General features: G+C 46.8%; 1 protein-coding gene across 1 annotated transcript in view; it reads right to left on the bottom strand.

The window, feature by feature from the left end:
* Nucleotides 1–23,587, bottom strand: part of LOC124789127 — a gene marked incomplete at its 3' end in the record, with an annotated part of 203,737 nt that extends 180,150 nt beyond the window's left edge. The window contains exons 1-2 of the mRNA XM_047256416.1: nucleotides 23,472–23,587; nucleotides 23,296–23,357 (exon numbers count right to left, since the gene is read on the bottom strand). Coding sequence (XP_047112372.1) covers nucleotides 23,296–23,357; nucleotides 23,472–23,587 — 178 coding nt within the window. The remainder of the gene's footprint in view (nucleotides 1–23,295; nucleotides 23,358–23,471) is intronic.
* Nucleotides 23,588–25,277: the final 1,690 nt, after the last annotated feature.

Here is a 25,277-nt window from a genome sequence, read left to right as displayed (position 1 = left end):
GAGGACAAACAACGCAAAGAAGTTAAAAGATGGTGTAAGGAGCATAAATCCTGGATGGCTGATCAGTGGAAACACGTCACATGGTCTGATGAGTCAACGTTTTCGTTATTTCCAACATCGGGCAGCGTTTAGGTCTGGAGAACGCCAAAAGAAGCCTACAATCCTGATTGCTTGACTCCAACGGTTAAGCATGGAAGTGGAAGTGGGATGGTGTGGGCAGCCATATCATGGTATATTCTGCTAGTCCCATCACTACTCTCAAAGGCCGTGTTACAGCCAACGATTATGTGAACATTTTAGGTGATCAAGTGCACCCTATGATTCAAATCTTGTTCCCCAACAATGATACCATATTTCAAGACGATATTGCACCCTTGCATCTGAACTGCAGCGTCTTCCCTGGCCAGCACAGTCCCCGGACTTTTACATTATCGAACCCGTGTGGGCGGGCGGTATTGGAGAGCAGACTCCGGAGCAGATTTCCGCCTCCCTCGTCGCTACAGGAGTCACGAGAAGTTCTGATCAAAGAGTGGCATAACATTCCAGTATTCCAGCTACATTACGGGCAAATGATGGTACAACCCCTTACTAATGAACCATTCCCAAGTTAAGTACAGGTTTTCACATTATTTTGCATACCCCCTGTAAATACTACACCAGCCACTGTACAGTGCGTGATGGTGAGTGCATCATTACAATATTATCAGTTTTCTTTCCTATTCCATTCCCGTGCTGAGGAGCGAGAAATGGCTGTCCACATCTCTCTCTCTCTCTCTCTCTCTCTCTCTCTCTCTCTCTCTCTCTGTGTGTGTGTGTGTGTGTGTGTGTGTGTGTGTGTGTGTGTGTGTGTGTGTGTGTGTGTGTGTGTGTGTGTGTCAAACAGGTTCTTCCAATTTCCTCAACAGTGTTTCGTGAGAACTAAACTGGCTCTGAGCACTACGGGACTTAACATCTGTGGTCATCAGTCCCCTAGAACTTAGAACTACTTAAACCTAACTAACCTAAGGACAGCACACACATCCATGCCCGAGGCAGGATTCGAACCTGCGACCGTAGCGGTCACGCGGTTCCAGACTGAAGCGCCTAGAACCGCACGGCCACACCGGCCGGCCTCCTTCTTCCAAATGTTCCCGTTTATGGGAACCAGGAAGTGAAAATCCGTCAAAATAACGAATTTTTTTACTGTCTTGGATTATAACCTAGTCCTTCCTGAACAAGAATATATATGGGGGGTTGGGTTGTTTGGGGAAGGAGACCAGACAGCAAGGTCATCGGTCTCATCGGATGAGGGAAGGACGGGGAAGGAAGTCGGCCGTGACCTTTCAAGGGAACCATCCCGGTATTTGCCTGGAGCGATTTAGGGAAATCACAGAAAACCTAAATAAGGATTGCCGGACGCGGGATTGAACCGTCGTCCTCCCGAATGCGAGTCCAGTGTGCTAGCCACTGCGCCACCTCGCTCGGTAATATATATGGTTTCGTATGTTTGCTGTATATTGATAGTAAAGACAGAACATTTTCTACAAGACGACACACTCCCTTTGGTCAAATTAATGGTATTTATCTCGGATGCAGTAGACTTTTTCTGTCTTTACTCTATTTATTCTATGGTTACTGTTTTGCAAGTTGGTCTTAAGCGAATGTAGGTAACACCTCAACATCAGTTCAGCTTTCTACAGAGTGTTCCACATAAAACCGGGACGCATCACGTACCAGTTAAACAACTCCAGTCTAATTGCTTGTGAAGTGGTAACACTGTCTCGAAAGTTGGCTACTCTGCATTTTATCGGGATTTTGAGTGTAATTGTGTATTCGTTCGTTAGTTGATGCGAGAATCTCGTATTGTTGAGTTATTACAGAAATGGGGCAGTTTGCATTAGAACAGCGAAAATTGATATTGTGGAATGTTACATACAAAGTCCATCAAAGATCGTAAAGAAATGTTTCAACCGAAGTATCCAGGTAGGAAACTCCCCGTGACCAGCAGTATTCAGGATCTGTACAAGAAATACAGGACTGCAGGACCCTTTCAGAATGTGGAGAGGAAAAGTGAGGAACCCTGACCATTGGCAGAATTCCCATGGACATTACGAGAAGTCCCCGCAAGCCAGTAAGGAGGTTTTCGCAGCAGATTGCTGCATCTCGCACATTGTGTCATCATGTACTAAAACTAAACTCTAAACTCCTCCCGAACAGGCTATGAAGGCCCAACGGTACCGACCGGCCGCCGTGTCATCCTGAGACCATAGGCGTCACTAGATGCGGATATGGAGGGGCATGTGGTCAGCAAACCGCTCTCCCGGTCGTATGTCAGTTTCCGAGACTGGAGCCGCTACATCTCAACCAAGTAGCTCCTCAGTTTGCCTCACAAGGGCTGAGTGCACCCCACTTGCCAACAGCGCCCGGCAGACCGGATGGTCACCCATCTAAGTGCTAGCCCAGCCCGACAGCGCTTAATTTCGGTTATTTGACGGGAACCGGTGTTACCACTGCGGGAAGGCCGTTGGCCATCATGTACTAAAAGATATGAAATTAAAAGCCTATCCTCTGTGAGTGGTGCAAGAGTTGAAATTTGAGGACAAGGAAAAAACTTCAACTGGCTGTTAACATCAACTGCAAACGGTCATTTGGACCCCTTGCTTTACTTCTGTAAGATGAGGCCTGGCTTCATTCATCATGTTATAACAACTACCAGAACTGATACTGGTCGCAGGACAACCCATATATTCTCCACTCGGAGAGGAAGTTTGTTTGGCGTGGGTTGTCCGGCATGCGCATTACTGGCACCGTATTTTTCAATTACACTTCAAACAGTGCCAGATGTACATATCTTTAAGTCTTTGTATGCACAATTAACAGATGCAAAGAAGCTGTAACCAGTATTCCAACAAGATGGAGCAACCGCTCACACATCCAACCAAAGTATGGTACACATCATCAACGTGTTCCCTGTACTTGTGAGGTCCCCATACCTAAGACCTTGTGATTTTTATTTATGGGACACACTAAAAAGCAAAGAGTACGCTAACAATCCTCGCATAATAGACGATCTTTACTCGGAATATTACTGGAGAAGTTGACAACATCACGCCTGCAGGATTACAGCGTGTTGCTGGTAACGCCATCACGCGAAGTCAGCGCGCCTGGATGCCCACTGCCACCGCTTCCGGTATCTCTTATAAACAGGTAACTACATGTTTTTCAACGTCACTGTTATTTATTCTTTTTTAGTCATGTCACTGTTGGTTGAATCTCGGGTGTGAGGTGTACCGGTTTTATGTGGAACACCCCGTTTACATTTCACTCGTGGGAGTGATTTGCTGGAGATGCTCGGCTCAAAAAGTAATTTTATTCTGTTTATAGTTACATTTTATCCGTACAGATCGTTAGCATAGGCAGAATAAGACGGAGAAATGCTAATAACTTAGAAGCAATGAGAAGAGCTGCGTGGCCACTTTCTTTCACAGTATTGCTGCAGATGAAGACTCTCGTCATTGTATGTGCCAATATGGCCCAGGGACACGGTATAAATATCAGAGATAGTGTAACTGGCGACGTATAAAGACACAACCATCCCATACCAATTCTACAGCAGATGTTATAAAACCCATTTACACAGGCTTAGTCAGCAAAAAGTTGTGCTAAATGCATCCATCGGAGAACTGAAAATCCCAACGAAAGTTTCAATAACTGTGTATCGAGATGCTTGCCTGGAATAGTATTGACGGCCTCATAACAATACGGACTGGTGCCGAGAAGTCAGTATTGTTTCAATGACGGGTCAGTCAGCAAGCTAAAAGTTGTAACAGGAGATACGCTCGCGAACGGGTCCCTTAAAGTGTCGCGAGCCCTTCTGCTATACTTTCGTACGGGCTGTACCGAACTGTTAGGGTCCTACGAGAAAGACAGGCCGCGGCGCGTACGTCACGAAGGTAGTCCTGCACTTGCTCGCTCAAATCAGCAAACTATGTTTCTACACCAGTTAACTCTTAACCAGGCGTGTCCGTACAAACCAAAACTGAATCTTCTTCTGGAATCCGCTATTACGGAATCTTACTGTTATTAGTCCTGTAATGATGCGAAGTCCTTGGGACTACTTATGATTTGTTACGGCTGTACTGGCGTATAATAAAATAAAATCATGCTAAAATCATTATCAGTTACATAAGGCACCACTTCCAGCAGGTAATGAGTACTGTTAAGCAGAAGAGACGAAATGCTATAAACAAGCCATTATACCATTTATATCGAGTACTGATCTTAAATTAAATTTTGCTGTAGTACTGTTAATCAGTAAGACTTGATAATAGCAGATTGCAGTGGAACATGCAATTCTCGTTAGTACTTAGACGCCCAGCTGCGAGTTAACAGGTTTAGAAACGCATTTTGTTTGCTGAGCTGAGCGACCGAGCCGGCCAGTGTGGCCGAGCGGTTCTAGGCGCTTCAGTCTGGAACCGCGAGACTGCTACGGTCGCAGGTTCGAATCCTGCCTCGTGCATGGATGTGTGTGATGTTCTTAGGTTAGTTAGGTTTAAGTAGTTCTAAGTTCTAGCGGACTGATGATCTCAGAAGTTAAATCCCATAGTGCTCAGAGCCATTCGAACCATTTTGAGCGAGCGAGCGAGTTCAGGACTACCTTCGTGACGTACGCGCCGCGGCCTGTCTTTCTCGTGGGCCTCGGTTTCCACTGAGCGACGTCGTAGTGTTTGGCCTTACAGTGCTCCGACGGCTGGGCGCCGCCACGTGTGCGGACCGCACTGTGAACACAGGCCCATCGGCTCCGCCGCGCCGCAGCTGCTGAGGGGGGTGCTGCAGACGTGTGACGGGCAACCTGCGCTGTACGGGCAGATTCCGAGCTGTGGTTTGATCTCTTTAGCTCTTGAGTGTATCGGACTTTTGGCTCACTGGAAAGCTGTTTCGTGCCAGGATGCAACAGGTTACGCACCTTGACGGACTTAAAAAAAAGTAATCGAGTCTGCTACATTCATCACTACCCGAGAGTGAGAGATTCTATGTGGCCTACTGAATGACCGTCGCTGTGGGTTCTTGCGAGAACGACTGATTACTGGTCACTGTTTTGTGCCCCTCGTTTGACTACCGTATATTCTGCGGGCCCAGTTAAAACTACAGTGCTCCCTCTCATCTTAAGTGGATACGTTTTGAAGTTGGTTTAGTATAACTGCCAGCCTGAGAGGAAAATATATGTGAAATTTTTAATACTGATGGTCTTTTAAAAGGGAATGTAGCTGAAGATGCTCACGATTTCTAAGTTATTCGTTTTAATACTAAAAATTTAAAAATTTTATAAATACTTTAACCACCTACTGGGTTTATCTTGTGTTATTTTATCATCGTACATTGGGGCTGCTTTACGTTGAAGTAATAAAATTGTAAGGTTAAACGGGGCTCTCTCTCTCTCTCTCTCTCTCTCTCTCTCTCGATTGGGTTTTCTTTGAAATTCGCGCTTTTGTGGCGACAGTAAAAAAATTGTTTTTTGGAATGCTGCTGCGCGCACTGTCAACTCGGCGCCAACAGTGTCTCAGTTATAGCACCCACTGAAAAGCGAAAAAACACTGCTGTAAGTGTCTCCAGTTGGCAAGAACAGAATTTTCAAAAAAAGAAGGAAGATGAGGGTTTTACACCCGTCGACATCGAGATCATTAAAGACGGAGTGCAAGCTCGGAATGTTTCGAGAATGGGGAAGGAAACCAGCCGTGCCCTCTCAGAGGAAACGTGCCGGCACATGTCTGGAGCAATTCGATCAAATCGCGGAAAATCTCAATCTGGATGGCCGCACGGCGATTTAAACCGCTGTCCTCCAGAATGCAAGTCCAGTGTGCTGACCACTGCCTTTGCCACCTCGCTCGGTAAGAACGGAACTGTAAACGCCTTTCATCGCCACGTTACGTCGCTCATCTGTAACACGCTGTCCTGATTTTAAATTTCTCTCTCAACGGCAATGAGAACCCAGCGTAAATTATCTACCGACAAACGAGCAAGTGTTTGGAGGAAGTCTAAGGAAGGGTGGATCTGCAGTTGAGTTACAAGTACAGCACAGTACACTAGCACCACACGTTCCACGCTGGCGGGGATATTCCGACACCTATACTTTTCTCTTCTACCGACGTTCGCGTGCGAGTGCCGTCGACCTGAGTGAACAAGCCACCGCCTTGTTTGTCGACTAGATGCTGTAGCTTCGTAGGTTTTCATGTCGATCGAGCATTCCAATCACCGTTACAGCATTTACGCCCCTACCTATCGAAAGGTACGAGGGCTATTCAGAAAGTAGGGAAACTTTTGGCGTTAAAAAAATCTAAGTACAAGAAATACATTTTATTATATACGTCTGAAAGAGCGACTGCCATACTACTTTTCCACATAGTCACCAAACACATTGAGGCACTTATCATAGCGGTGGACTACATTTGAAATACCTTCGTCGTGAAATTATGTAGCCTGAGACTTCAGCCAGTGAGTCGCGCTCGCCTGCAGTTCCGCGTCGTTATCAAAGCGCTGCGCTGCAAGCCAGTTCTTCAGCTTGGGAAACAAGTGGAAGTCCCTTGGTGCAAGATCGGGGCTCTAGGGCGGATAAGGGAAGATTTCTCATTTGAATGAATTAAGTAGTTCTTTAGTGTGGTTTTCCATGTGAGGTCGGGCATTGTCGTGCAAAAACAAAATTTTGGACGTCAGCTTTCCTCGGCGTTTGTTTTGAACTGCTCCTCTAAGGCTGTGCAAATTTTGAAAGTACCGGTCAGAATTTATGGTTGCTCGACGTTCGAGAAAATCAATAAGAAACACATCTTGCCTATCCCGAAACACTGTCGCCATCAACTTCCTTGCTGACAAGGTTTGCAAACATTTTCTTGGTTTTTGGGGGGGACCCTGTGTGCCCCCACTCCATGGACTGTAATTGTGTGCCGGCCGCGGTGGCCGTGCGGTTCTGGCGCTGCAGTCCGGAACCGCGGGACTGCTACGGTCGCAGGTTCGAATCCTGCCTCGGGCATGGGTGTGTGTGATGTCCTTGGATTAGTTAGGTTTAAGTAGTTCTAAGTTCTAGGGGGACTTATGACCTAAGATGTAGAGTCCCATAGTGCTCAGAGCCATTTGAACCATTTGTAATTTTGTCTCGCAATTGACGTGTTTCACCCAAGTCTCGTCACCAGTATCGATTCGATCCAGTAATGAATCACCACGTTTGTGGTAGGCCTCCAGAAATGTCAACGTTGCCCCCATTCGCTGTTCTTTATGGTGCTCCGTAAGCATTTTGGGCAGCCATCGTGCGCAAAATTTGTGGTAGCCTAGTTTTTGAGTGACAATTTCAAACAACAAAGTCCGTGAAACTTGTGGAAAAGAAAGCGAAAGCTCCGTTATTGTGAAGCGACCGTTTTCACGAATCTCAACTTTAGCGACAAGATCGTCAGTCACAATGCTCGGGCGTCCACTCTTCTCTTCATCATGAACGTTGGTTCCGCCATTTTTAAACCGAATGCACCATTTCCTGAGAAACTTTCACTCATTACGTTGTTTCCGTACACTTCGTACAGTTCACGATAAATTTCTATAGGCTTTAGGTTTTTTGCCAACAAAAACCGTATCACAGACCGCCCCTCACAACTGGTGGGATTTACGACTGCAGCGCACATTTCAAATTCGAATATCGAAAAAACCAGACGCGCAGAGACGTACCCGGTGTCACGAATGGATTCCGACTGAGCTGCCGAGCACGTACATATCAAAATATATGCGGTGGGCGCGCATATAGCGGCGTCAGACGGAAACGTTCCCTACTTTCTGAATAGCCCTCGTAGTTTAGGGATAGTCCGCCAAGAGGCAACAACTTGAACGCTCCCTCACAATCTCTGAAACCAGTAAACAATTATTATACATATAAAAGTGCTACCCAGAAGTGATTGTTGTACGTTGTGCTGTAGTCAGTAATGTGGAAATGTTAGGAAACCGACAATGCACGAAAGTGGTTTCGCGAATAGTAGAGCACGCACCTCAGCACATTAGGTAATGACGTGCTAAGACGCAGAAATCTACTGCTAATGTAATAATATACCTAATACTAAAGACATATAATAAACAACTAGATTATAATGTAAAAAAGTAGCTGTTGTTTAGGTAATTATTACGACCCGTCATAGTTTCTAGAAAGGGGTTAATATACGAATAAATGTGAAGAAAATGTCACCCCTGCGTGTCTTGATCATTGTTGACTTGAATGTAGATCACAAGTTCCAAACTTTCTCTCTCACGGAACACTGAGAATCCAGGTATTATAATGGAAAACCTTGTTTCTTTCGAAGGTTAATAAAGTTGTAAAAAAGAGAAAAACGTGTTATATTGAATTTCAATTTTAAACCATAAGTAATAAATAATATAGAAATCACAACAAAATTTTAAGAAATTAAAATCGTCAAATGTCGGAAAAACCATCATGTTATTATTAGTTTTTTACGGAGGACTTGCTTCAATTCCAGCGAAACATAGTTTTGGAAACCGTGGTGCAGATCGCTATACAGTTAAGATCTTCTGCTGACTGATCCCCGTGTGCAGGAAAACAATACGGGATCTGTTGGTCCGCCTCTATGCAGTCACAATGTTTATTTTCCGCAAACTAGTTTCGGCGACAACAGCGAACCATCAGCTGTCAACAACTTGCATGGCCGGCAGTGAAACAAGGTTTATCAACTGAATAATTCACACGTTAATGTTATGAGCACAAGAATCTGTCACCCAGTATTCAACGAATGCGGATTTGATGATATTGTTCGTTCGTGTTAGCATTCTGTCTCCTAATGGTGTTATGGGTGTCGGTACACGTTCATGACACCACCGACACCATGTAGTTGTAATGGGCGCATTATCTGTCAGTGTAACGTATACAACCTACGACTGTAATGTACACCTGGTTACGATACCACATGCCAATGTGCCATAGCACTCGATGTGTACCTGTGGCTGTAATTTTCAGAATAGAAAGTGAAATTGTTACATGCATTGGTCACATTAAGCTCACAACCGGATACTTGAATATGAGGGTGGCACCAGTGTACGCTGTCAGACCAGCTGACGGCTCTGTAACGTTTCACTGTGACGTGCCATACAGCGGCGCGCGTGGTGGCTGCCCAGTTTTGAAGTGTACTATTCTCTGCAGTTTTGTTCCTTGTTCTAGGGCAGATGCAGTCGCGTGATGTACTGGAAGCATTATTTCTTAGTTATACGATGCATGCAGTGTGTGCATGTGTTAAAGTTATCCAAGCACATGAATGACTCTTTTGAATAAACAGTTACATGTCTGCTCTCTCGACGCACAGGACTTGAACTGGTCGCATGACGTTGGATTATAGAAAATACTCTGCCAGGCTACGTACTGTCATTTTATGACTTTTTTATTCTGCTTTTTGTGAACTGTGTTACTGGTTAATCTACGCGGTGTATGGTCGCATGGCAGCAGATTAAGGTAACTTGAGTACAACTCGGATGTGTACTTTATTATTTGATGACGCAGTTCATCCTCACTTGCAGCGTACTGTTTATGACACAGGACATGTTATATGCCTGACTCATCTTTGTTTTTTGTTAAATGAACGTCCCGGGACTTGGACATGGTCGCCCTATGAAAAGGAAGCCGCTGTACCACCGACAATGGCTGCTGTAGGCCAGTGTTATTGACACATACCTCAAACTTGTTTTATTTTTATTTGTGTTATTCCTCTTCTGAGGATGTAAACACTGAATTATATGTTTGTCATTTTAACGAACGTACTGTTAGTAATTAGTAAATGTCACTGTAAATTATGTAATCGGAATTGTGTTAAGGAGGGCTGGTTAACACGAATTTTGCATAGCTGCTTTTTATACGTACGACGCGCTGTATAGATAGTTTGCATCTGAGATGCGACGCGCCACTGGCTACTGGCGCGCGGGCGTGCGCGGATACTAAGAGAGACACTATCATCGTTCGCTATACAGTCTTCAGCGCTAGTCCTTAGTCTAGTTCAGCTGCACTTTACCAATAGATATACATTGCGAGATTGGTTTGACATTCCATGAGACTATGTATTACGCGTATATTACCTGTGTGCGAATTGAATGTCGGCTAACGAAGCATTAGAACTGCATGTATGTTACAATTCAGAGAACAATTACAGTACTATAGTTTTTACTTGCTCTGTTCTTATAAGTTTTTGTATTTTAGCTTTAATAGGTCTGGCTTGAAACTGAACTCGTTAGTTGGGAACTAGTAGCCAGGATAGTGAAACTCAAGTGTGACGGAATTACAAAAAGAATTTATGTTATCCAAGTCGTGACTTTATGTTTGAAATACGTTTACGAACGGCGCGGTCTGGAACAGCCCCAGGTATACATGTATCCCCGTGTGGACAAGAGCGCCGCCGTTCCTCGTTAGCAGACAGCCCCACCCCGGGCGCCCACCACACTTCGCCGCTCCCTTCCACTAACGGCGGGAGCCTTCCGCGACTCTGACACAGCGCGTGAGTGCGTACGTCGGAGTGACGGACACTTCCGCTGGGACGGATCCTGCTGCCTCGCTGCCTGTCGCTCTTCGTCGCGTAGTACGTCAGCGTGCCGCGTACACAGTTTCACTTGCGCTCTCACAGATACCGAGCAACACACTCAGTACCCGAGTCTTCTTTAATTCGGGTAATGTATCAGTTCCATAAAATCACGACAACTGACTTAATACGACAGTGGCCGGCAGCTTTTCTGGCCTCGTTCATCCGTCAGTTTATGAAATGTTGGAGCTTTTATCGTAAGTACGACACAAATGTCACCGACCGTAGCACGTCTGTCTTCAGTTTACTTTGTGGGGATCCACAGCCTCTAAATGCTTAATAAAAGAAATGGCGGTCAGTAAAAAGTTGTATTCTCGGCGACTTGTCATTTTCAAACACATGTCAATAGGAAATATTAGACACGTGCTTGAAAATGACAAGTCGTCGAAATTAGCCTATCACACGATTTACACTACTGGCCATTAAAATTGCTACACGACGAAGATGACGTGCTACAGAAGCGAAATTTAACCGACAGAAAGGAGATGCTATGATATGAAAATGATTAGCTTTTCATTCACACAAGGTTGGCGCCGGTGGCGACACCTACAACGTGCTGACATGAGGAAAGTTTCCAACCGATTTCTCAAAAATGTTCAAATGTGTGTCAAATGTTATGGGACTTAACTGCTGAGGACATCAGTCCCTAAGCTAACACACTACTTAACCTCAATTATCCTAAGGACAAACACACACCCCCATGCCCGAGGGAGGACTCGAACCTCCGTCGGGATCAGCCGCACAGTCCATGACTGCAGCGCCTTACACCGCTCGGCTAATCGCACGCGGCTCAACCGATTTCTCATACATAAACAGCAGTTGACCGGCATTGCCTGGTGAAACGTTGTTCTGATGCCTCGTGTAAGGGAGAGAAATGCGTACCATCACTTTTCCGTCTTTGATAAAGGTCGGATTGTAGCCTATCGCGATTGCGGTTTATCGTATCGCGACATTGCTTCTCGCGTTGGTCGAGATCCAATGACTGTTAGCAGAATATGGAATCGGTGGGTTCAGGAGGGTAATACGGAACGCTAGCTGGATCCCAACGGCCTGGTATCACTAGCAGTCGAGATGACAGGCATCTTATCCTCATGGCTGCAATGGATCGGGCAGCCACGTCTCGATCCCTGAGTAAACAGATGGGGACGTTTGCAAGACAACAACTGTGGTGTCACCGCCAGACACCACACTTGCTAGGTGGTAGCCTTTAAATCGGCCGCGGTCCATTAGTATACGTCGGACCCGCGTGTCGCCACTGTCAGTGATTGCAGACCGAGCGCCGCCACACGGCAGGTCTAGAGAGACTTACTAGCACTCGCCCCAGTTGTACAGCCGACTTTGCTAGGAAAGGTTCACTGACAATTACGCTCTCAGTTGCCGAGACGATAGTTAGCATAGCCTTCAGCTACGTCATTTGCTACGACCTAGCAAGGCGCCATAGCATTTGATATTGAGATTATAACATGTACCGTCAAGAGCGATGTACACCAATTGTGGATTAAAGTTAAGTATTATATCAACTACGTACTTTATTTGCTACTATTAATTCCCTTAACTGTTCCAGACCTCGCGCCAGTCAGCGTGAAATTAAACGCGTGCATTTCGGCCTCCTCTAGCAACACAGTGTTGGCTCTTCTGCCAACACTTCAACAACCATCTACACTAACAGTTCGACGACGTTTGCAGCAGCATGGACTATCAGCTCGGAGACCATGGCTGCGGTTACCCTTGACGCTGCATCACAGACAGGAGCGCCTGCGATGGTGTACTCAACGACGAACCTGGGTGCACGAATGGCAAAACGTCATTTTTTCGGATGAATCCTGGTTCTGTTTACAGCATCATGATGGTCGCATCCGTGTTTGGCGACATCGCGGTGAACGCACATTGGAAGCGGGTATTCGTCATCGCCATACTGGCATATCACCCGGCGTGATGGTATGGGGTGCCATTGGTTACACGTCTCGGTCACCTCTTGCTCGCACTGACGGCACATTGAACAGTGGACGTTACATTTCAGATGTGTTACGACCAGTGGCTCTACCCTTCATTAGATCCCTGCGAAACCCTACATTTCAGCAGGATAATGCTGGACCGCACGTTGCAGGTCCTGTTCGGGCCTTTCTGGATACAGAAAATATTTGACTGCTGCCCTGGCCAGCACATTCTCCAGATCCCTCACCAATTGAAAACGTCTGATCAATGGTGGCCGAGCAACTGGCTCGTCACAATACGCCAGTCACTACTCTTGATGAATTGTGGTATCGTGTTGAAGCTGCATGAGCAGCTGTACCCGTACACGCCATCCAAGCTCTGTTTGACTCAATGCCCAGGCGTATCAAGGCCGTTATTACGGCCAGAGGTGGTTGTTCTGGGTACTGATTTCTCAGGATCTGTCCACCCAAATTGCGTGAAAATGTAATCACATGTCAGTTCTAGTATAACATATTTTTGTCCAATGAATACCCGTTTATCATCTGCATTTCTTCTCGGTTAAGCAATTTCAATGGCCAGCAGTGTAAATTAAGGTCGTCTACATTACGACCTACTACGGACCGTATCTTGTTTTATCAAACATGCGCATTTGTAGCTAAGTACTGGAAGTAGAGCGAGCTTGTGGCGCTATGTTTGACATCCTGCGACCCCCGTGTCGCCGGCGCAGCCGCTGCCCCTGCGGCCCGGCTGCCCGCACAGCGCTCTCTCAGGCGTCGCCTCCCAGCACTTGCAACACGACGCCACACTCACACTCCACAGCAGTCCGCATCGCTTCAGCCAGGCCGGCCGTCGTGAGGAAGTCGCCCAGCCGCTCGGCAGAGCTTACAGGGTGGCCGGCTGTTTCGAAATCTCCAATCACAGTGCATCGAAGGTTCGGAGCAACTTACAGGAAGAGAATTGTAATTTTTTAGACACTGGTAGAACTGAAAAGGAGAAAAGAAGTGGAAGACCTTCGACATCTGCAACGTCCGGGCAGTGTTTAGACAATCACCACCCAAATCAGCTTCCGGGATGCGAATGACTCATTTCTTACGTGTGTTAAGGTTGCCTGTTTCAGCTTACTTTTAATCTTTGTATAGTTTTAATGATACAACGCATGGTTGGGAGTTACATCATTCAACTTAGTGCATAATTATTTCCTGGCGTTATACCTCTTTTTGGTAATTTTTGTTGTAATTGCTCTGCAACGCCCGAAAAAAAAACTTCGTTTACCAAGATTGCTACACGGTGAGGATCATTTATTAAAATTTATTTCTACCCTGTACGTGTACGTTATTATTCTTTTGTTTGTGTCTCTCTCTCCTTTTCCATCGCATCTCAGACTGCTTTGCTTTCATTCTGTACATTGTATGTTTTTTTATCCCTAGATGACTTTTTTAGTAATCAGTACCTTCCTGTAAATACTTTCCCACTTGCGGTAAAAATTAAAAACTCTTGCTTATTATGAATTTGAGGTACATACTTCACGGGGAGGACTTTCTAAAACCTTCTGCTACCCGTTAGCTTTTTTTGAGACATTGCTACTGATATGCCTACCTTCTGAACTGTATTTTCGAAATTCATTTTAAATAATGTTTAGAAATTACAGATTTCGAATTTATATTGATTTCTGCAAACATCACAACTTTGGTTTGCAAGTTCTCCTGAAAAACGTCTTTCATACACGAGCACTTTACCGTACTATGGACGCTACGGCACTATAAGACGTACCCTAATTCTTAAGTAGTTTTTAAAAAATAACATTTTTACCATTTTTATTATTGGACTGCAAAACCAAACTAAAAAATTCTTCGTTTATAGAACGGAACTGATCTTTAAAATCCCTAAAAATCGTCATCTGAACATTCTCCATGTTCCTCTTCATGTATAAGATGATCTTCACTGCTATCGAGTAGACCATATGCGGAACCTGTTTCTACACAATTTCAATTTTTAAGTTACCTGCACAGCAAATAAACCGAAATAGTGCTCAGTATATTGTAATGATTAATATTGTCATAAAAGGCTTGAAAAGGAAAGCGTTACTTATGTCACTGTTGTTGAAAGATTTAACAACAATGTCTTTTCTCACTCTAGACGACGACAGTTTTATCCACTGACACGCTTCTTTCATTGTAGGTCGTTTTAAAGCTCCCTTCGGCGTGAATTCACGTTGGGTTTCATCCATCACCCACTTCTTCCATTCCTGTCTTACATAAATTTTAAATGATTCATTTATCGAGACATCAAGATGTTGCTATTGTAAAGTCCTCCTGGAATAACAACAAGACTGATCTAGCATAAGAAGAGAACTCTTCTTCAATGAAGCACCTTCCATTCTCTTCCACACTCTGTTGATCCATAATTTCATACCAGCCTCACCCACCCAACTCTTGTCATGTACGTGAACAAAAACGCCTGGCGGTATTTCAGGGACATTGTCTTGCGCTTGAAAAGTATCACTGGATTAAGTTTAGTACCGTCAGCGCAACATGAAAGGACATCAGTGCAGTGCATTTCTTCATGTCTGCTTGTTTTCATAGTTACAGTTGTAGCACCTTTCGTGGCAACCGTTCTGTTACTCACCACATCGCCGGCTGGGGTGGCCGAGCGGTTCTAGGCGCTACAGTCTGGAACCGCGGGAACGCTACGGTCGCAGGTTCGAATCCTGCCTCGGGCATGGATGTGTGTGATATCCTTAGGTTAGGTTTAAGTAGTTCTAATTTCTAGGGGACTGATGACCTCAGAAGTTAAGTCCCATAGTGCTCAGAGCCATTTGAACCATTTGAATTCGGCACATCAAACATCACGAGGAGTTTGGTCCATATTCGCTGTTTGGCTTAGTTCCACACTGGTTTTCTTACGAAGTTAAATAATAAAGCGATGGAAAGATAATATTTGCTCTTCATACTCTTATGGCATTTTCTGCCATTTTTTGGTTTTGGTTCGCATGTTAAGTCCATGACCTTCATAAACCTGTAGCACCATCCACCTCGACACTTAACTTCTGTCAAGTTCCACTGTAGCGCTAGCTTACGAGCATGTATTTGAATCATTTTTGTATTAATTCTGATGCCATTTTTGCGGAGCCCTTGAATCCATTTCAACATATCATCTTCCAGTTTTGCCCATTTTGCATTCAGTCCTCTATTTGCACATTTAGTTTTCCTCATTTTTTCATTTCTTCTTTTCTAGCGCGCCGATCGCGAATGGTTTTCTGTTGGAGGAGGGCCGAAATGCTGCTCAGCTGCTCTGTTGCCAACTTCTTCCGCATACCGTATTACTTTCAATTTATAGCGCGCATCATACGAATATCTTTCATTTTTTTTTCCATTGTGGAACTAGCTACTAACAAAAATACTGTTCTGTTACCGATAACATACATCACTTTCAATTCACGTTCACTGACACCGTAGACTGCAATGACATATCATAGGGTAGACTATTTACTGGGTTTATGACGGCGGGGCGGAAGGGAGACAGCGTTAGCAAGCTTGTGAAACCCCGCATCTCATACTCGTCACATTGCTGCACTGCCGCTGCCAGTTGAATCCAGCGTTGCCAGACAGAGATAGGTTTTCCGCATCGAATATACGGTCAGTTTTAAGACTGTGGAGACTTTTCCATCAAACATTGGGCACTTTTAAATTAGTTTCGAGTATACGACGCACCAGAATTTTGGAGGAAATTTTTCGAAGAAAAAAGTGCGCCTCATAGTCCGTAAAATACAGTAGCAATTTTCTTTACACACATGATTTTACATGTGTGTCCATATTTGTGGCAGCCATATAGTCGTTTACCAACACTATTACTGAAGTTACCCTCGGTGCACTGCTGGACAACCCGGGCGTGCGAAAACAGTGAACGATGTGTATGAGGGTGTCACACATTTTACACTGAAGTTTTTAATTACGTATACGTCTCGACAGTGGAACTTGACAGACTGTCAAGTGTCGAGTTGGTTGGTGCTACAGGTTTATGAAGGTCATGGACTTCACATGCGAACCAAAACCAAAAAATGACAGAAAATGCCGCAAGAGTATGAAGAGCAAATATTGGAACACGTGAGGCAATACCAACACTACGACTTGTATTAGAAGAAAGATTAAGGAAAGGCAAACCTACGTTTCTAGCATTTGTAGACTTAGAGAAAGCTTTTGACAATGTTGACTGGAATACTCTCTTTCAAATTCTGAAGGTGGCAGCGGTAAAATGAAGGGAGCGAAAGGCTATTTACAATTTATACAGAAACCAGATGGCAGTTATAAGAGTCGAGGGGCATGAAAGGGAAGCAGTGGTTGGGAAGGGAGTGAGACAGGGTTGTAGCCTATCCCCGATGTTATTCACTCTGTATATTGAGGAAGCAGTAAAGGAAACAAAAGAAAAGTTTGGAGTAGGTATTAAAATTCATGGAGAAGAAGTAAAAACTTTGAGGTTCGCCGATGACATTGTAATTCTGTCAGAGGCAGCAAAGGACTTGGAAGAGCAGTTGAACGGAATGGACATTGTCTTGAAAGGAGGGTATAAGATGAACATCAACAAAAGGAAAACGAGGATAATGGAATGTAGTCGAATTAAATCGGGTGATTAGGAAATGAGACACTTAAAGTAGTAAAGGAGTTTTGCTATTTGGGGAGAAAAATAACTGATGATGGTCGAAGTAGAGAGGATATAAAATGTAGACTGGCAATGGCGAGGAAATCGTTTCTGAAGAAGAGAAATTTGTTAACATCGAGTATAGATTTAAGTGTCAGGAAGTCGTTTCTGAAAGTATTTGTGTGGAGTGTAGCCATGTATGGAAGTGAAACGTGGACGATAAATAGTTTAGACAAGAAGAGTATAGAAGCTTTCGAAATGTGGTGCTACAGAAGAATGCTGAAGATTAGATGGGTAGATCACATAACTAATGAGGAGGTATTGAATAGAATTGGGGAGAAGAGGAGTTTGTGGCACAACTTGACAAGAAGAAGGGACTGGTTGGTAGGTCATGATCTGAGGCATCAAGGGATCACAAATTTAGCATTGGAGGGCAGCGTGGTGGGTAAAAATCGTAGAGGGAGACCAAGAGATGAATACACTAAGCAGATTCAGAAGGATGTAGGTTGCAGTAAGTACTGGGAGATGAAGAAGCTTGCACAGGATAGGGTAGCATGGAGAGCTGCATCAAACCAGTCTCAGGACTGAAGACCACAACAACAAAAATGTCTCGACACAAAGTAATATGGATTTTTGTACACGAGATTTTTATCTACAACCTTTGTCTAGTATCCACACTAGCATCAGGTAATCGATACATACATAAAAGAATTAATTTATTGTTGATGTCAATCTCTGCTGATAGACCCAAGTGTTTGTCTTTACTTGCGTTACTGAGGTCACCTCTCGATTTAAGCGGTGTTCGTGCTCTGACGTAAATGCATTATCGTCCTCCCGTCGACGCAGTGGTACAGTAAGAGTCTGCCATTTCATCCAGTGGTAACACTACACGTTACGATTTCTGTGTCCCTATGCCATCGGTCGGTGACGCAAACTACGGCGCAACCTTAACGAGCGAAGCACGAGCTGGATTGGAAGCAGGAATTGTCCGCAGCCAGGGTCCTGCGGCAGACAGGTGCAGCGGCAGAGGCGTCCCGACTCCCGCACCAGCGCCGCCGCCGCCGTCTTATTCTTGGCCGGCTTCCAGCGGCCGCAGACGTGGCAACGCCGGCGCTAAATTCCTTCCTAGCAGCGCCGTGCGCCGCGCAGGGCACGCCGCACCGCTCTGGCTCTGGCCTGGCTAGCCAGCCGCGCCACATGGCCTTCAATTACGCCCCTGCCGCCCCCGGCAGGCGGTCCAAAATACTGCCGCCCCTCCCCACCCCCGCACCTCTCTCCCTCCCTCCCTCTCTCTCTCTCTCTCTCTCTCTCTCTCTCTCTCTCTCTCTCTCACACACACATTTCCGGCTTCGCTACAGCCACTTGCGTCAAGCACTCTCAGCTCCAGAATGTGCGCGTCTAATACCCAGATATCAAGGACGTTAAACTGTTTCTCTTGCGGTGCTGATGTTTAGCTTCTGTCAGCGTTCGAGACGTGAGGGAACAACCGTGCTGAGGAGTGAGCGAACACGCCACTGTGCCCTGCCCCGTGATGCGGGATTCCGCTCCCGTCTAAAGATTTAAAACTCGGTCCGCACACTTGCGATAGCACATATCACGCTCCAAAAAACACGTACCGTGGTTATCTTTTGCGTTTCAAAACATTACCTCTATATCATAAATAGTTTGCTGATAAATTATTTTTCTGTAGTTATACTCGTACACACAGAGCGTAAAACAGCTCCTAATCACCATTACCTTAATGGCGCAGTTAAATGTAGCCCGCCTCCCCTTTGATTGTGAATACAATATTTCGACTTCTGAAATAGAGTTCACAGGTACAACAATGGACAATACAATAATCGCCGGCCGGTGTGGCCAAGCGGTTCTAGGCGCTTCAGTCTGGAACCGCGTGAACGCAACGGTTGCAGTTTCGAATCCTGCCTCGAGCATGGATGTGTGTGATGTCCTTAGGTTAGTTAGGTGTAACTAGTTCTAAGTTCTAGGGGACTGATGACCTTAGATGTTAAGTCCCATAGTGCTCAGAGCCATTTGAACCAATACAGTAATCGATTGGTAGCATTCTCCTGTCCGAATTTCAGTTCATTTCATCGGTCAAGTTAAAAGTTTCTCTTTGCGGTCAGCAAAATGACTTTCTCGGCGAAGAAAGAATTGAAACTTTGGAGGCATATGTGAAAACATGTTCGATTAAGGAAACTCGCGGAATTTTCGCGGTCAAGTATCCGGATTAAGGACTACCAGCAAAGAGAGCAATACAGAGTCTGTATGAAAATTGGCTCACCTACGGATCTGTGCAAAAGTCAAAAGAGAAAAAACTCCTTCAGTTCGCACATCAGAAGTTATGGAGACATTCGCCGCAGAATTTTTCAGAGCCCAAAGAAGTCTGCACGTAAATTGGCCCAACGCTCGCATGCCAATAGGAGGAGTTGCCAGCAGATATTGGGAAGTCTTAATCTGAAGCCACATCGTGTGACTGTGAAGCAGCAATTACGGGACGATGACAGTCACAAACGTTTAAAGATTACTGCACGTGGATTCTGAATAACATCAACGATGGTTTGTTAGACTCTTTGCATTGCGTCATGAGCGATGAAGCGTGGTTTCATCTTTCCGGTCATGTGAATTGACACGAGGTACTGGGCAACGGAGAAGCCTAACACTGTGTACTAGGAACCATTCCACGATGAAAAAATCGCTGTTTGGTGCGATGTAACAGGAGCCCGCATCGTTGGACCGATAATTTTCGACACTACCCTGAACATTGTTGCATATAGGAAATTTTGTATTCAACTCATTGAATATGAAAGACATTACCGCTTCTTCCAGAAAGATGGAGCAACATGCTACACGTCTAAGGTATCCCTGAAACGAGTCCACATGTCTTCACTGAGCTGCAAACCGTTTTCCCTGGACATCAGACACGGCTGGCTGGAGGTGGCTGACTGATCGACATACTATCAGAGGTAATGCGCCGTTCAGAGTTCAGTCAGTTTCAGTTTTATCCGTGGTTAACGTGGACCACTTCAGGCGGAAACGCCACGGCCTATTTCATTCGCCGTCTATTCAGAAACCCAGATCATGAGCCCTGTTTAATGACACTGTCTTCGACGGATCCTTCAACTCTAATTGTGCTTCTCCTCCTGCTATTACTACTATTCATGTTCGGTCTTATTTGCCTTCTGATTCTCACTCCTTAGCCTTTCTACTCAAAGTGCGTGAAGAATGGGAGACTAGCGAAAGCTTAAACACTTTGATCACTGCCGGCCGGTGTGGCCAAGCGGTTCTAGGCGCTTCAGTCTGGAACCGCGCGACCGCTACGGTCGCAGGTTCGAATCCTACCTCGAGCATGGATGTATGTGATGTCCTTAGGTTCGTTAAGTTGAAGTAGTTCTAAGTTCTAGGGGACTGATGGCCTCAGATGTTAAGTCCCATAGTGCTCAGAGCCATTTGAACCATTTTTGAACTTGGATCACTCAGAAGTCACCAACTGCAATATTATTATTCCAAACACAAATGTATTGTTCTACTTCTGCTTATACACCTACATGTAGTCTGCTATTCACAATTAAGTGCCTGGCAGAAGGTTCAATGAATCACCTTCAAGCTGTCTCTCTACCGCTCCACTCTCGAACGGCGCGCGGGAAAAACGGGCACTTGAATTTTTCTGTGCGAGCCCTGATTTATTTTATTGTGGTGATCATTTCTCCCTATGTAAGTGGGTGCCAACAGAATGTTTTCGCAACTGGTAATTGAAATTTCATCAGAAGAACCCGTCGCAACGAAAAACGCATTTGTTTTAATAATTGCCACTCCAATTCACGTATCATGTTTGCGGCACTATCTCTCCTATTTCACGATAATGTGGGTTTATTTGCAACTAAATTACTGTGTCCGAATTTTAGCATTTGCAGATCAACTGCTTGTCAATAGATAGTCCAGCGCTTATCCCGTAGTGTCTGTCTCGGCTGCATAGATGAGCTTTACTTATCGCCGTGTGTTGGTCGAATGTGAACAGGCTAGGAATAAAATAGAAAAATGTGAGCATTTAATTGTAATTAATTTAGTAACTGATATTCGAACAGTAACGGTCTAGACTAGCAAGTTCGCAGAAGCTTTTACGTTCACTCCATTACCTTGTTGGAGGCCCGGCTGAATGCTAAATCTAGACAGGGTTCACAATAACAAAGAATTTCCTGCTGTGCCCTCGACGCGAGTGCATAAAGTTGTAATGGCGAGAGTAATGGAATGATAAATAAGAGAGCGACGTCGAGGAAAATGACTCAGGGGCCCCTGTCCACGCCTGCACTCCGCTGCGCGTCACCGACAAACGTGCGGCAGTCGCAGCGTCGAAGCATTCACCTTCTGAGGGCCTCCGTGCGTGCTGTCATCTGTTTGGCGTTATATGCACCGTCTCTACGGCACGGAAACTTAGGAGCTGACGGGAATTCTCAGTTTCTGTACTGAATGAAGGCTCTTCACTTTTTCTGAACAGGTTCTTGCGAGCGGTAACGCATCCTTCTCGAGTCTCCTTCTCAACGTTCCTGTTACACTCTCTCGCCACTGAAACACGCTTGTGATCATTCCCACTGCTTTTCCATGCATACGCACGACACGCTCCGTTAATACGGCCCGATGTGAGTCCCATACAGTTGAGCAGTATTCGAGTAGCGGCCGTCCAGACATGTTGTACGCAATACGTTTTGCAGAAAGACTGCCGTTTGCTCGTACCCCAGCTACTAATCGTAGCCTGGCACTTGCTTTACGTGCAACTCATCCACTGTGGTAATTCGTCTCGAAAATATTTGTATCAGCCGCGCGGGGTAGCCGCGAGGTCTAGGGCGTCTTGTCACGACCCGCGCGCCCCCTCTCGCCGGAGGTTCGAGTCCTCCCTCTGGCATGGGTGTGTGTGTGTGTGTGTGTTGTCCTTAGCGTAAGATAGTTTAGCTTAAGTAGTGTGTAAGCTTAGGAACCGATGACCTAAGCAGTTTGGTCCCATAAGACCTTATCACCACAACTTATTTGTATCACGTGAGTGTGTGAAATAGTTGTGAGTCATTAATCTGCCGTCCACCTATAGTGCAAGCGCGCGACTAAACCATCGCCGTATCCGAAAGCGCGCAGAAACGTGTACGGCAGAAAGTTTACAGCCCGTGCCTTGCAGGAGAGCACAAGCCTGGTACGTGGCTGCCCAGCCGGGAGCGCCACGTGCTCTCGCCTCAGGCGCGGAGTCTGCAAACGTCACGTGCCCGGAAACACACACACAGTGAGCGCACCCTATTTCACTCCTTCACCGCTCGTAGCTCGTTAATAGCAAATAAATTAATTCTCAAGGCCGGCAGGAGTGACCATGCGGTTCTAGGCGCTACAGTCTGGAGCCGAGCGACCGCTACGGTCGCAGGTTCGAATCCTGCCTCTGGCATGGATGTGTGTGATGTCCTTAGGTTAGTTAGATTTAGTTAGGTCTAAGTTCTAGGCGACTGATGACGTCAGAAGTTAAGTCGCATTGTGCTCAGAGCCATTTGAACCAACCAATTCTCAAGTCGGTGTAGCATCACACGGGGGACGTAGGGAATGGAATCTGTAAAACAGGAACGCTCCTAGATTGCGCACAACTTGAGCAGTTCCACCAAAACTGCGTACAAAGCAACTGTGTAGCATTTCGTACGTTACTGTGTACGTTGTATCTCCAGGTGCGAATTTTTGTGGCGGAGAGGTTTGTCAAGTCGCGTACACGTGTTGCGATGAAGTAACGCGATTAGAAGTTTATGAGGTGTCCATGGACACTACTGGAATATAGTCTCTATGAGCAGAAGACAGCACAATGGCGCCGAAGTCTGCCGTAAACGGACCGAACGCTGGTTGTGGAAGAACGTTTCGTCGGCAGTATTTAGCCGGGAAGGGAGGAGAGCCATTGGTGTGAAGTTCGTCGTAACTGGACTCGACGTTTATGTCCGGCGTTAAAACTTCAAACGTCCCCGTCGTGTTTGGGGGAACGTGACGCTACGGTGATCCGTCCGTCGCATGGACTGCAAAGCCCGGCACTGCGTTTCACGCCCTCCCCTCCTCGGATCGACGACAACGCAACACGACACAACAGTGCACACGGACACACACCGGCTGCCCGCGCGGCCGCCCCGGCGCTTACCTTCGCAGTGCCTGCAGCGCTTGAGGGCGGGCTGCGCGCCCGGGGCGGCGTGAGGCGGCGGCGGCGGGTGCTGCGCTGCTGCGGCGGCGGCGGTGCTGACGGGCATCTTCGGGGCGGCGGGGCCGGCCGTGGCCGCGGCGCATCACATGGCGGCCGCGCACTCGCCCGGCGCTCACCACTCGCCCGCCGGTTCGCACTCGCGCACGCACGCACGCACTCGCACACGCAGCTGCGCACCGCCCGCGCGCGGGGAGGCGGCGGTGGCGGCCGGAACCGGCGCGGCGCCGCCCATCGCAGGATTGGTCCCCTTCTGAATGCAAGTTGCCGGCTGCGGCTGGCGCGGCTCTCGGATCGCTGGCGTCCGGTCACCCCGCTGTCGTGTGTCTTCGCGCGAGGGAAGAGCAGTCCAGCCGAGGTGAGGCGGGGCGGGGCGGGTTCGTGCGGTCGGGAGTGTCTGCGTGTCGGGGCGGGGCGGCGGCGCGCAGGCGACTGAGCAGCCGCTCCGCAGCGCCTGGCTCTCTGCCGACGCCTGGCGCCGTGCCCGCCGGGGGCGCTGCCGACGCCGACGCCGCGACGCCCACGTCCACGTCCAGGCGCATCCGTCTCTTCCGATAAGCGCGTGGAAGGTAAGCGAGAGAGCAGTATCGCGTCCGCGTTGTTTAAGACGGTCAGAGACAGGGGAACAGTAAACGGTGAGGGGAAGAGAGCGATGGCGAGGTGGAGAGGGACGCCGAGGGGGAAGGACGGACGAAGGCAGGGTGACGGAGGGGAGTACGCTAAAGGCAAGAGGGAAGGTCAGGGAGAAAGGTAGAAAGGGACAGTCAGATGTAGGGGCGGAAGTGGTAACGGTTGGTCGGTGGGTTTGCTCGTACGCAGGCGCTTTATTTGCTGGACGTATGGTTCGATGTTTGGGTAGCTCGACTACTGGTTGGTTGGGAAGGATCGAGGGTGTGAACTGCAGTTACAACACACGGGCCACTCCTCCGCTACAGCACCGAGGTGTTCACTTCAGAGAGGTAGTGAGGGTAACGTTTTAATTCGGAATATTTGCGGTAAAGCTTACGATCGGGAAGCCTGTGGGCCCACCTCTTCCCGGTGGAGTTGTGTTTACGTAAACTTTTCCACCACCAAGATCAGAATCGTCTAACATCACGTCGAGCGACTCTACCTCTGTTCCAAAGGCGTGTATGTACCTCAACATAATGGGGAGAAGGAGGAGGAGGAGTGCCTGGTGTTCCAGTAGTTACACCTACGGTGTGGAACTGCCACCAAGAAATTAGCGTTAGATAGCTGAACAAAAGGGCAGCTCTAGATTTACTCAGCCGTGCTCTCAGTACCGACTCTGCTAATAGTTGTTCCTCTCGCTGCAAACCTGGGTTTTACCCACGGTGGCACGGCGCACTCGTGAGCTGCACTTCAGCCTCGTGACAAAATGAAGATGTACTAGTCGAACAGGAGTGACGGAAGTGGAGGGTTGGGTTGTTCGGGGGGAAGAGACCAAGCAGCGAGGTCATCGGTCTCATCGGATGAGAGAAGGGCGGGGAAGGAAATCGGCCCTGCCCTTTCAAAGGAACCATCCCGGCATTTGCCTGAAGCGATTTAGGAAAATCACGGGAAGCCTAAATAAGGATGGCCGGACGGCGGGATTGAACCGTCGTCCTCCCGAATGCGAGTCCGGTGTGCTAACCACTGCGCCACCTCGCTCGGTCGGAAGTGGACATTACACCTCGAAACTACAGTCGTACAGAGCACTCGACAATCTTCTCTGGATCTTTCTGAAGTCAAGACCACGTGATGTGTAAAACTACGAAGCAGATACGGTCCTGCGTCATCGGAAAGAGTGTCAGCAAAAGAAATGGGAGACCCACTGCAGATTATGTGCAATGGGGAAGTTCCACATACGTATGGACCAAACACGAATTTCTCACCATGCGCTTCAGATGGGATAAATAGTGTTACTTGTCAAGTGTGAGTAAATGTAA

Source organism: Schistocerca piceifrons, chromosome 3 (assembly GCF_021461385.2).
Source record: "Schistocerca piceifrons isolate TAMUIC-IGC-003096 chromosome 3, iqSchPice1.1, whole genome shotgun sequence".
Lineage (NCBI taxonomy): Eukaryota > Metazoa > Arthropoda > Insecta > Orthoptera > Acrididae > Schistocerca > Schistocerca piceifrons.
Note: the sequence above shows the minus strand (reverse complement) of the source record. Positions and strands in the feature narration are given on the sequence as shown.